At 26.0% G+C, this 12,843-nt stretch overlaps 1 protein-coding gene across 1 annotated transcript in view; it reads right to left on the reverse strand.

Moving 5' to 3' along the window:
- LOC107171054 (protein amalgam-like) overlaps positions 1–12,843 on the reverse strand; it is a 344,978-nt gene that overhangs the window by 316,462 nt on the left and 15,673 nt on the right. Inside the window, exon 2 of the mRNA XM_089219587.1 lies at positions 9,840–10,087. Coding sequence (XP_089075713.1) covers positions 9,840–9,906 — 67 coding nt within the window. The 5' untranslated portion in view covers positions 9,907–10,087. The remainder of the gene's footprint in view (positions 1–9,839; positions 10,088–12,843) is intronic.

A 12,843-nucleotide genomic window follows, 5' to 3' on the forward strand; every position in this document is an offset into this window, starting at 1 on the left:
TGGAGTTTAAATTATTAAGTTATGACAACGGCCTAGTAATAGGTGAGGTTGAAGTGGTGGTCCAATGTTAAGATGGAAATACATTGGACCTGTTGACTTGAGAATAGACTTGAAGAAATTCTCAATCAAATTTTTAATGTGATTACTGATTTCGAAGTTTTGGAATTTCGAGGTTTCTGTGCATGTCAATGTTTCTTACAAATCACAGAGCATATATTATTATTATTATTATTATTAATGTTTTTCTAAATAGAGAACTTATAATAATATTATGGAAGCAGTGAGCGCAGTGAATGCTTATAGATTAGTATAGAACACTATTTTCCTAAAATGTAGACTTCATTTTTAGAATAGGGAGCAACATCGCTAAGCATTGATAAGCTTGTTGAAGTTTGGATAATGAGTACGAGGTCACCAATATATGATGATAGAATAAAAAACATAAAGAGATCATTCGTTGTTAGTAATCTATTATTCTAGTTATTTCGAATTGGTTATTTTCATAAAAAATAAAAATGAATACTACCTATCACACATTTGAAAATAATGAAAAATGCACAGAGATGACTTAGATTATTATAAATATGGTGTAAAACTGATGTGCTTAAATTTATACTGTTTTAAAATGTAGTTTGAATTACTAAGAACAAAAAATAACTCTAACAGTAAAAAGTAAAATCTTTGTACGGTTCCGCAAAATTATGTTTCCACATGGATTAATATTTTCTTAAAGAAAAAACAACGAAACAATTTCAAACAGTTGTTAAATCAATAACCATCTAATGACTATATGATTTTCAAGCGGATATCAAAACTAGGTATACGATTTATATTTTTTCAATTTACTACATTATAATAAATTGTTATAGGTGGTCTTTTTTCATTCCAGGATGAAAATCATTGTACTTGAGCAAATAGGATTATGTTACTAATGATTATTGAAATTAAATATTACAACTGAGTTTAAAAATAATTTAATATAATCGTTGATAATGTGGGTTTTAGAAATAAAAAACACTAATAATGTCGTATAAAATATGTATTCAATGTATTTCATTGTATGTAATTTATGTAATAGGAAATTATGTAAATGGCAAAATAAATTTTAAAAATAATCTTCCAAAACTATATACCACATAATTTCCTGTTTCTGGTAAATTTTTGAAAAATAATAACTAAAAAATATAGGTAATTATTTTTAATATCTTGATAATAATTAAATTAGAGTGTGATACACTCTTTATATTGTCGTCTTTACATTTATCGTTATTATTTTACACTGATTATTCCATTTATTGCAAAAGTGGTAGATTTAACTATAATTAATGCAAAAAAAACAAAAGTTAGGTGTAAAATATTATATTATGTTTGTGAATATATCCAGTAAGTTAATGTATACATTAAGCTAGTACTATTTCGGTTGTAATTAAAACCCAACCCCCGACATACTACTATCTTAGAATTATAGTTAATCATAGTTATATTACATGAAATTTAATATGAATCATAGGATAAATCCATACGCCTGTATACGTACAAAGGAACGTATAACAAATAATATCATAAAAATATTTTTATTATGGAGCATGAAAAAAAAATTATCTAAAAAAAATATTGTGCCAGACTAAATATATTTTACCTTGTGTTTAGCGATAGAGTCATAATTTTAAATAAATTACTAGAATTCAGGTAATTACTTTAAACATCTTAATACAAACGTTAAACTCCCTTTTTCATAATTCAAATTAAATTATAAGAGTAATATAGAATAATACTTCAGTTTGGTTACAACATATAGTAGTGGCGCCTAATATATAGCCCAGTTATGTTCAACATTTCTCATAAATTATATAATATTTAAATCCTGCTTTGGTTACTTTAACATGGTTTAATAGTAAACACACGTACAATAAAAATAAACTACGTTCAACGAATACATTTAAAATCCAACCTTGTGCCTAGTGGAACACAGAACACACATGTAGGTGTCAATTAGTACCTATAAGTTTTGATTTACAGCACAAAAATCTCATTAAACGTCATTCTATTCAGTATTAGGTAATTAATAGAATCTCAAATTAAATTACTATCCAAAATATGATTCATTTTGTGCAATAAATTGCTTATTTTTTTTTTTTTAATTTGCCTATTTCAAACTAAAAACATTGTTCCAGGTCTGATAAAATCTATTTTAGAGTTTAAAACAACAATCAACATTTTGTAACCCATTACGTATTATTTCATTCAAGATTTTTTGAAAAATAAAGTAAACTAAATCAGAGTTGTGACTTAAGCCATTATAAGCTTTTGTTGTGCGCGTGTATTAGGACTGTCAACACCCTTTTATCATAATACCTATGCTTATCTAGGTAAACATATAACACATTTTCATGCACATAAATATAAATAAATCCTATGTTTCTTTTTTTATAACATATTTAAACTAATATCCTATGGTGTATCCCACATAGTTTATATAAGAAAAAAGTATTCAGGTAGAAAAAATCAAAAATAGTAATACCCTGTTCAAGTACAAAATATCTGAGCAATAAATCATTTTTTATAAATTTATATAGAATCAAAACATCGAAACATGATTATAAATTTCCTTTAAAAAAAAAATACACATATTATTGTAAACTTATAAAAATATATTGATAAAATTATAAACATAAATCTGTTTTAAAAGAAATAATCATATGAACGTATAATATAATATATTATATACTATAAAGGTAAGATGTCTCTTAGAGAAATGTATATTTTAACCACTTTTGATGATTGGCATTGATAACGAATTTACTTTTAGTATACATTTTAAATTATGATGTATTGAAGCCAAAAATCTCAAACGAATTTATAATTATTTATTAAAACAGTAGTCTATACATTACTCGAAATGTATAACGCACGTTACTACTACCTACCACCTATGTAACAATATATTATATCCTAAGCCAGGAGTTACCAAATGGCTACCCTTGGACAAAATTTTATCCGGCCGCAGACAAGAGAAAAAGTAAAAACTGATAATATAAACGTTCTGGTGTTTATCATTTATGTTCAATGGTTTTTACCAACGTCTGAAATTTTGATACCTTGCTCATAAAATTTTAAGATTCTTTTGTTAGCCCTTCAATAATATTAATTGATGACCCCTGCTCTAAGACACTTAATAAAGTCAGTAATCACATAAATAATAATAATTTTAATCTGAAACTTGAATTCCTGAATTATTTCAATTAACTGTTATAAAATAACATTTTATGCCACTATTGGCTGGTTAAATACAATAATAATATACTCATATTATAATATTATGTAATTCTTGCATCTAATAATTTATTTTAAAATTTATAAAAGATACCTGACCATTGCTAAAAAAGTATAATATCATGTACCTGTACTTTTAAGAAGTTGTTTTATTTTTTCGAAACTAAATTCATTAGAATAATAGTCTCTAATTATTATACTATAGATTATATTATTTATACATAATTATCTCCGAAGCAATAACTTAATTACACATTAATAAAATCACTAATAAAAATGTAGTACTTATTGTATAAATCTACAAAACTCATTGATGTTTATAATTACTAATAAATTGAAACTCTGAAGTTTAAGAACGAATACTAGTTTATGGACGTGAGGGAGGTGCAACATAACATATTTTACAAATTACGTTTATGAATGGTTGAATGGTTTTGAACAGGTACGTAGAATTTAATTGTTGTACCTACCTACCACATCTAAACATAACTTTGAACTTGTTAGAACTCGTATTTTATACTCGAATCATACTCAACATGTCGAGGACAAGTTTGTTCATTTCATTTAACTGGGTTAGAATTATGGTTGTTTCAATGCATCGCCAGAGCTAAATCCAAACCTTATTATTTATAGTTTCTAATTACATTTATTTCATTACTCGTGCTATGATACGGCGCAACTGCAACCAAAAACTAAGCATTGAAATAAAATATCTTGGAAAATCGACACGACTTATTTTGATCGAAAAGTATACGAACATATTATATTATTCATTATTTACATGTCTTTAATGATATACTATTGTCGTATAGATTTTTTTGATAGGTGAATCAATTTATAAAATTGAATTCGCTGCCAAATTTTGACGAATTGACGTGGTTAGTGGTACGTCGCTAAATCTCATAAAATATTGTCATATTTTAGGAAAAATAGCGTACAACTCATGAATGTACAAGTGGCTAGTGAAAAACACGTAACAAGACACGTAACATACTGATAAGAAATACCAACCCTTAACTTGATAAGTAATTCTTTCAATCATTATAATAGTGAAAGTTTAAAATAAAAAGAATGTTAAAAAGTGGACGCAACACCGATGCTTTTCTCTCCCCCCCCCTGATACTATATTATTAACAAAGAAAATGAAGGTGCATACAATACATATACGACTGTAATAAGTATAGTTATGTATTTCAGATAGTACACATTTGTTTTTATCGAATTTATAGTTATCTACTTTATATCTTCTATTGTGAAAATCTATGTTGAAATTGTTTTAGGATATAATAAATCTCAATATTTACCCAAATGGTCATATTGTGTACTCGTATGTTTTTATATTCATCGCGTGTTTCTTAGTACCTATTGCCATCTGTTTTCCTTTACGAGTAGCAAAGTTATAAAACTAATAATAAAAAAGACAAATCTTGAGTATTTTTTAAATTTTTTTCTAAATCACATTTTTGACATATTTACTAACGTTTATTATATTCCAAGAATTTTGTATCTTTTGGACATTTTCAATGAAATTCAGTCTGACAATTTATTTTACAAATGCATTAAAACGTGCCAAAAAAAACAAGTTTATTTTAATTTTAAAAAGAGCAGACTACATAAAATGTCACCAGCTATGTGGCGCCCTAGTTATTAATATTATAAATATCAAAAGGTCATGCTTCCAAGTAAATATTGACTGGTTAAAAAAAATGATTGATAATGTCTAAGGGCTATGTTACACGATACAATGGTATCATATCACATTATGCACTCTCGACTAAATGTTCTGTGGACAACTCATTCGCTTTCATATCTTGTGTTTGAATACTGATGTTTCCGTTTTAATATGTTTACAAACTTGATAAATTATCAAAGCGTTTTCAGTTTATGACAAATTTGTTTTAAATAATCAGTTTATACTTCATTTAGACATTTTTTAAATCACAAAAAAAAAACGCACTGAATCACATACAGCTTAATATATAAATCCATCTATAATTATAATTAAAAAAACCTTTTTGTTGAAATGTGAAGTTTTATATTTAAAGCAATAAAACAATGAACGGTATGAACTCATTTGAATTTTTTAAAACATCTGCCACATAATTGAATTATAATTAGTCATCCCAATCAATTTATAAATGTTTGTTTTCATTTAAAAGCAGTGCGTATAATTTACTTTTAATATTATCAATGTCATGAAAATAAAATAAAAATCTTTCTTTTCAGAAAATAAATTTATTGAAAATTGAATTATATATATAGGAACTATATTTAAAATTATTTATCGTAAAATATTATACAGGATGTCCCGCGAAGATTTACTCATTGCGATATCTCACGAATGATAGAGATATCAAAATTATGGCTTTATAATAAGATTCACAGAGGTAAGAACTACAAATATTTCATTTTAATTTATTTTAATACTTATGTTAAAAATATTTTTTTTTATTTAATTATTTCTAAAAAAAATTAAAGATGGCCATGTTGTAGAGTTTATTTTTCTGAAAATATTGACGTTTCAAAATTTTATTTTATTAATTTCCTGATTTTTAATATTTTTTCTAGTTTTGAAGAAATAAAATATGATTATAACTATTAGGAACACAGAATGTATTCGGCTTGTCGTATGGCAGTACGCGCGGTGCGACGCGTCACATGTTTGATATTAACATTGCAGTGTTAAATAATTCGCAATTTTTCTCGAAACTAAAAAAAAAAAAATGAAAAATCAAGAAATTAATGAAAATAAAATGTTGAAATGTCAATATTTTCAGAAAAATAAACTGGAAATTATTAAATAAAAAAATATGTTTTTTAACTTTTTTGCTAAAACATTAAAATATGAAATAATTGTAGTTCTTATCTCTGTGAGTCTTAATACAAAACCAGAATTTCAATATCACCATTATTTCGGGAGATATCGCAATGGGTAAATTCTCTAGTCATCATCAGTGACTTTATTACAACTCGATTACTATGTAGTTATAGATAGTGAAGTGGATTTAATACAGAAAACGTTCATTTGAAAGAAAATCAGTCGTGTGTATTAAAATGCTACAAGTAAAACTCTTATGAGCTTTTACTTCTATTACGTTAAATTCATAATTCAATTTTATCGAATTTTGTGTAAATTATTTAAAAAAAATAATTAATTGAAAATCTTTAAGCTAACGACGACGATGAAATGACATAAACGTAAATTTGTCTATTTTTTAAACATGCTTAATCAACTGATAAAGCAAACTTAAAAATTAAGAAAAAATTGTACCTTTTAAACTAGTTTCAGATTGTAGAAGTACAAGTTATTGAAGAAACGTCTAGTTGACATCAGAAATGTAAATTTAATGCGATATATTATGTATGCCCATGAAGTTGGCTAACTTGGTTAAAGTTTATCTCGAATTTATCCAGTTGATTAGTTAGATGTGTCAACGTTTGGCTGATTTGTCGAAAACAATAATTTCAAATTTGTAACTTAGGCAGCTTTTTAAATTTGCTAGTATGACATTCAAATATCACTTGGAAGGAATAACGATTCAAAGATTATGCCAATATTTAGTAAATAAGTTGCGAAAAGTTTCAAATTCTATAGACTAATTTGAAATTAATTTGCAAAATATTGGAAGACTTTTCAATCTATCGGACAAAGATTGCGGGAAGGGTGGCCACTTCATGGATTTGATTTATTTAAAAAAAAAATAAACAAATGAAATTACATGTAATGTAGAATTACCGCACAATAACAAGGACGTATTTTCATTAGTGGCAATTTAAAATTCTCTGAAAAACAAACATCTATATGCTATGGGTATATTTGATGAGGATATTTTTTTTTCGCAGTACAAGATCGTAATACCATACAAATTATAGTATTTAAAAAAAAAAAAAAATACTATGCTTCAATAAAATAGCATAAATCACTAAATAAATAATTTAAAATACCACAGAGTTAATAAAATTGAAGTGTATGCAAATTTATTGATACATTAAAAAGCACGTAGTTGTCTGAAAAAGTGGTTTTGTTTATTGATTTCCAAGAAAACTAACAGAAGTAATAATTTTGAAGCAACTCTTGCATGCCTACTTTATTTTATACGTATGCTTACACATGAAATGTATAAGGTTATACGAAAAGTTTTTCCAATAAAATCAGCTGACGTAAGTCGTTTTATTACAGATGAAGAATAATAGAAAATAAAGCTATACCAACATAATACAGAGAAACGCGCAAAATGATTATATATTTTATTTTTAATAAACCAAATAAGCATTTGATTTAATCAACAAAGATTATAAAAGCAGGGAAGTGATTATTTGTAGCGGATATGAGTGTAAAAAATATAATGATATCTAATAAGCATGTTCTATTTTTGTTTAGTTAATTAGTTGTCTTGATTTAAAACAATTTAAAAAGTAGTTAATAGTCTGTTACTCGAGTTAAACAATAATACATCACTTAACACTTCATAATAGCATTTAGTTCTAAAGCCACTTTCTGATACCTATTACAAAACGCATTCAGATCAAAAAATTGTTTAAGCTGTTGCTTATAATTTCCATTGCATGTATCATTCTATATAAACATATGTAATTGATTATGTTTAAATTCAGGCAACAAAATCCCTAAAGTAATATAATGGCAAATTACAATGTTAATTATACTACAGAAAACATTATTTTATTAACAACTAAACATTGGGTTGGATTCATATCATTTGTAATTGAAAAAAATAATGCAGAACATCAATCAAATAATAAAAAATCACTGAAAAAGGGATAGGTATAATAAGTCATAATATTTGCATTGATAAATATAATTCTCAGAATCCACAAAGGTAATAAATTATCCATGAATAAATATTAAAAAATGATATACATCCTTCAAAAGTATATTACTGACTACGAAATTATATTAATATACTATATTATCTTATATACAATTATAAATTAATATTTTCATCCAAGATGTAAGTATTGATAATTTATTAAACCTTCTTGTCACAAGTCTATTGGTTATTATTAATTTTAATTCAAAGAAGTGACTTTTCTGGACGCAGATACCAAGAAAATAATAATAATGTATATCCAACCATACAATTTTTAAATATGAATAGATGCTTTTTTTATAAAACCTGTTTTTTATTAACCCGGTTGAATTAATTCAAGTAAAAACTTTTTAAATAGCATTGACTGTCTAATTTTTAATAAATCTAATTTTATTCTTAAATTTGTACATTCTCTAACACGCCGTTCAAAATAACACATTTTTTTCTTTTACAATAAAACAGTTTTTGTTTAATGATAAACCACATTTCACAAGGTTTGTTGGTTTAAAACCCATTACTAATTTGGAACTTACCATAATACACAAATACACAATTAATCAAATAAATTTAGAAACTCTGAATATTCAATAAAACATCAATCAATACCATTCCTGTAGTGTAAATGTCAAAAAATATTTAGTCTTTGAATATTCAACGGGCTGAGAAAACAATTGAAGCTTATGTAAAGAAAATAAAAGCCCTATTTATAGAGCTAAAGCTGTTTACCCATCCTACGTCGTCTTTAAGAGCTAGAATAAGGAAAGTGGAAAAACTTCTTTACCTTAGCCACTTGGATGTAATGTCTTAAATCATCCCCTGAAATCTGGTCTGGTTTTATTTTAGATTTTTTATTCGCCTACGTGTTTTAAGTTCACTGTCGATTGTTCCCTTCGATTTCACATGGGATAGATTTTGCGGAAGTAATAAGTTGTAAAGTTTTATTGACCGGACAGAAATGCAATTTTGCTCTTCCTTGTCCCATAGGATATGGTTGCTTTTCAATCGTTACTTCTCTAACCCCTCTCAAGCCAGTTTTTTCTTTTCCCGACGTCCCCCCCCCCCACCCACTGAGCGACGTTACCAATTTCGGACTCATTTCGCATTGATAAACAGATTGGGTGACGAAAAAAAAACCGTAAGATGAATACGGATTTCACCGACCGTGACGCATAAGTCCTTTAGGGAAATTTCTTTGTTTCCAAACGCCATTAGTAAAACTGCCGAACAAGAAAATACGTTTTTCTCTTGTATTCTGCTAAGCGGACATCTTTTATTGTGCCGGTCCAGTGAGACAAAAAAAAAAAAAAACTGTTGACCGCATAAAACTTTTGAATACAAACTCAGTGGATAAATACAGCTTTTTTTTACGACATCTCAAACGACTATACCGAAATATTCAAAACGATTGGCTTAAGAGAAGGACCTTTGATGTTTAATGCAGTACATTATTTTTATTTCAGAACCGATTTACTGGCTTACTGTACATGCATTATATCTACATTAATGTGTTATATAATAATATTTTGATTTGTATGCACAATGCATACTATATAATATAAGACACAGTCAATAGTTTAAAATGCGTGAATCGTACAAATATGAGTTGACTCTTAAATCACAAATGCACAAATATGCGCCCTATAAAAAACGTTTTTTATACAATAATAAAATTAATGTACAATGTATAAATTTACCATTGGTTATACTAAGACTAAATAAAATATTAAATAAATTTACCTGAATTTGAGATCCATTGAAACGTCACCAACCATATCGATATCAATTTTAATTGCATTTCTAACATAGTGATTGAAATTAAAATAGTTCACTTTTTAATGAAAACTATTTATAAATATATATACCTCAATGCCACACAACAGTTTGTAATCGCACTTTTTAATTTTATGAAAAACTAATTTAGTTTATAAAAGAAATACTCAAGAACCATTTTAAATTCACTACCATCTTCGAATGGTTATAATCACCTGGAAAAAAAAATAAAAAATTTAGTTAGTCATATTCGTTATAAATTAATAAATAATGTTTTTTATAATGTTATAATACCTATTTATTATTTTTACTATCATCTATTTTTTCATCAAATTAAATCAAAATTGAGAAATATTTTGTCGATTCATTTACGATTTAAAATAATATATTTGCGTGACAGTGATAAAATCTTTAAAAAAAATGTTGTACATTATTTTTTTTTTTTTTTGTCACCACTTCTTTGGTTAAAAAGAGTTTCATGTGACCCAATCATCGATAGGAAATTGAGTCAAGAGGTCATTTTTCGTATTTCTCAACAATCTCTTTAAGCGCATACAAAAACTACTGACAACCGTTGAGAAATGTTTAAAAATATATATATCGGGAAACGAAAAATCGTTTTTCGGACGAGATGATTTATTATGGCTATCAAATTTGTCATAATGTAAACACTATTCTACCCCTAGACGAGCAATCACGCGAGTTACTAAAACTCTAAATCCATGGCAGGAGTCTGTCCATACATTTTAATTAAAACCATAAATAATAATCATTTTTTAACATGATTCAACCGTTAAAGTAGTTTGTCAATAACGATTTTCCCATAGTGGGTCTGAAATAGAGATTATAGGTTATTTCTCAGATTACATTAAAAAAGTGTTATTTTCAAAAAAAAATCTTCTATAAGTATCTATTTTTTTTTCTAATTTTATAGAATTCTAAGATAAGAATACATTAAATTATTCCTATTGAAAAACGATAATCAGTACTGCTTTACTACAATTTACGTCTAAAATTTATAAACAGCAGATCAGTAGCGTACGCAGGATTTTAGCTCGGTAAGGGCTTTACACGAGTAATTAATTTGAATAATAATAAATGATCTAAATAATTTGCTTAGAAGTTTTTATATTATGATTAGATATAACAAATTATAATTAATAATAAATTAACAATTTAGTTTAAATCTATTAAAAATTACCAACATATGATCGGCTCCGTGTATTGAAATGGTGGTAAATAAGATTTGTTTTTTAAAATAAAAAAATTTCAGAACCCTAAAACGCTACTCCTGGGTACGCCAGTGTAACCAATAGATATTGTAATATTCTACCATTCACATTCAACCATACTCACTATAATGTATAAAGTCAAATGCATATTATGAATTGGTTTAGCAGTTGTTTTTTTTAGTTTATAAAGTTTTATAGAATTTAATGCTATATCACACGTCTAACTGTAAATTTTTCAGCTACCTTAATACATAATATGTTTAGATTTAATTTAATACCTATGTTTATGGAAAGTGTTGAATAAAGTAATTTTACAGAATCCTAAATTAGAAATAAGTAAAGTTTCTATTTTATAATAACAAAAATGATATTCATCGTTATTATTTTTTTTTAAATTAAAATCAAACGTGTTTATGTGATGGTGCACCATAACATGTTATTACAATAAATTGCGGTAAGAACAGCAATAAATTGATGCTTGATTACCTGTAATTGCACATTTATACTAATACATTAATAGGTTAAATTTAATTTTATAAGAAAAAAAAAACAAAAAGCCGTATATATAATACAACTATATTACCTATTGGCTATTAATATATTTTTAGCACCCAATAATCTGGTAAAAATATTTTTTATTTTCAACTGTAGCGTGGCGTGTCTTCTTTTCATATGTGCATTTTTTATTAGACAGAAATCAGTAATTATTCATGAAATACTTTGATATATTCTTCTACATATTTTAAAAGCGTTCAACAACTCCATATTATTATTATTATAACCCAAAATTGATAGAATAGACCTGTAGGTAGTGCATAAACTACAATAGGTTATACAGGCCAATGGCAACTGTAGTGAAACCAAAGTCATTAATATTTATTATTTTTTTAATTTTATCGATTGACTTTCATAATTATATTATAATAGGTACGCAATCGGTTTTTTCCAGATACAGTCTTAAATACCAGTTTTCATAATTATTTTAAACAAAATGAAATATTTAAATATGCAAGCGTTTGTCATTGAGCCATGGATTGGCCCATTTCTCCACAGCAGGAGGTAACTACCACCACTCACCAATTCTAAATCCAGCACGGGTAACATGCCTCCACAATATAGTGTTTATTATTACTTATAATTTTTAACGATATATTTATTAAAAATGTGAATCGCAATAACAATAATAACTAAAAGGTCAGATAATAATTTTGTAAATCGAGATGATTTCCGTTTTACGTATTAATGTAATTATAATATACGGATGAGACATGGTAATGAAACTAGATTAATACAGATAGACTATCTCAGAATCAAGAGTCATAAAGCTAAATTTATACATTTGATTTTCAAAAAACTTAAAATACACGCAATATTAAAACATTTAATATTTCCATCAATGTATTTGTTAAGTTTTAGTATTAATATCGATATAGAGTAATATTATTTTTAATTTAAAACCTGAAACATAATATTTTAATAAAAATTTTTATAATTTAATACTGATAGTACCTATAAGTAATATTTACTAACAAATATTTTAAATAATAAATAAAAAAATTTTATGATATTAACCAGAATAGAAATTGAGACTATATTAGACTTATATTAATTTATTTAAAATTCCGAGTGAAATGTAATGAATGTATTGATTTTGCAAAATGTGTATTTTTATTATTTTTCATTTTATCTATCATTACTTTTCTGAATAGTCAAGAAAAAGAAAAATACTAAAATTTTCA

This window comes from Diuraphis noxia, unplaced genomic scaffold, assembly GCF_037042655.1.
Source record: "Diuraphis noxia isolate RWA-SAM2 unplaced genomic scaffold, SU_Dnox_SAM2 contig0002, whole genome shotgun sequence".
Lineage (NCBI taxonomy): Eukaryota > Metazoa > Arthropoda > Insecta > Hemiptera > Aphididae > Diuraphis > Diuraphis noxia.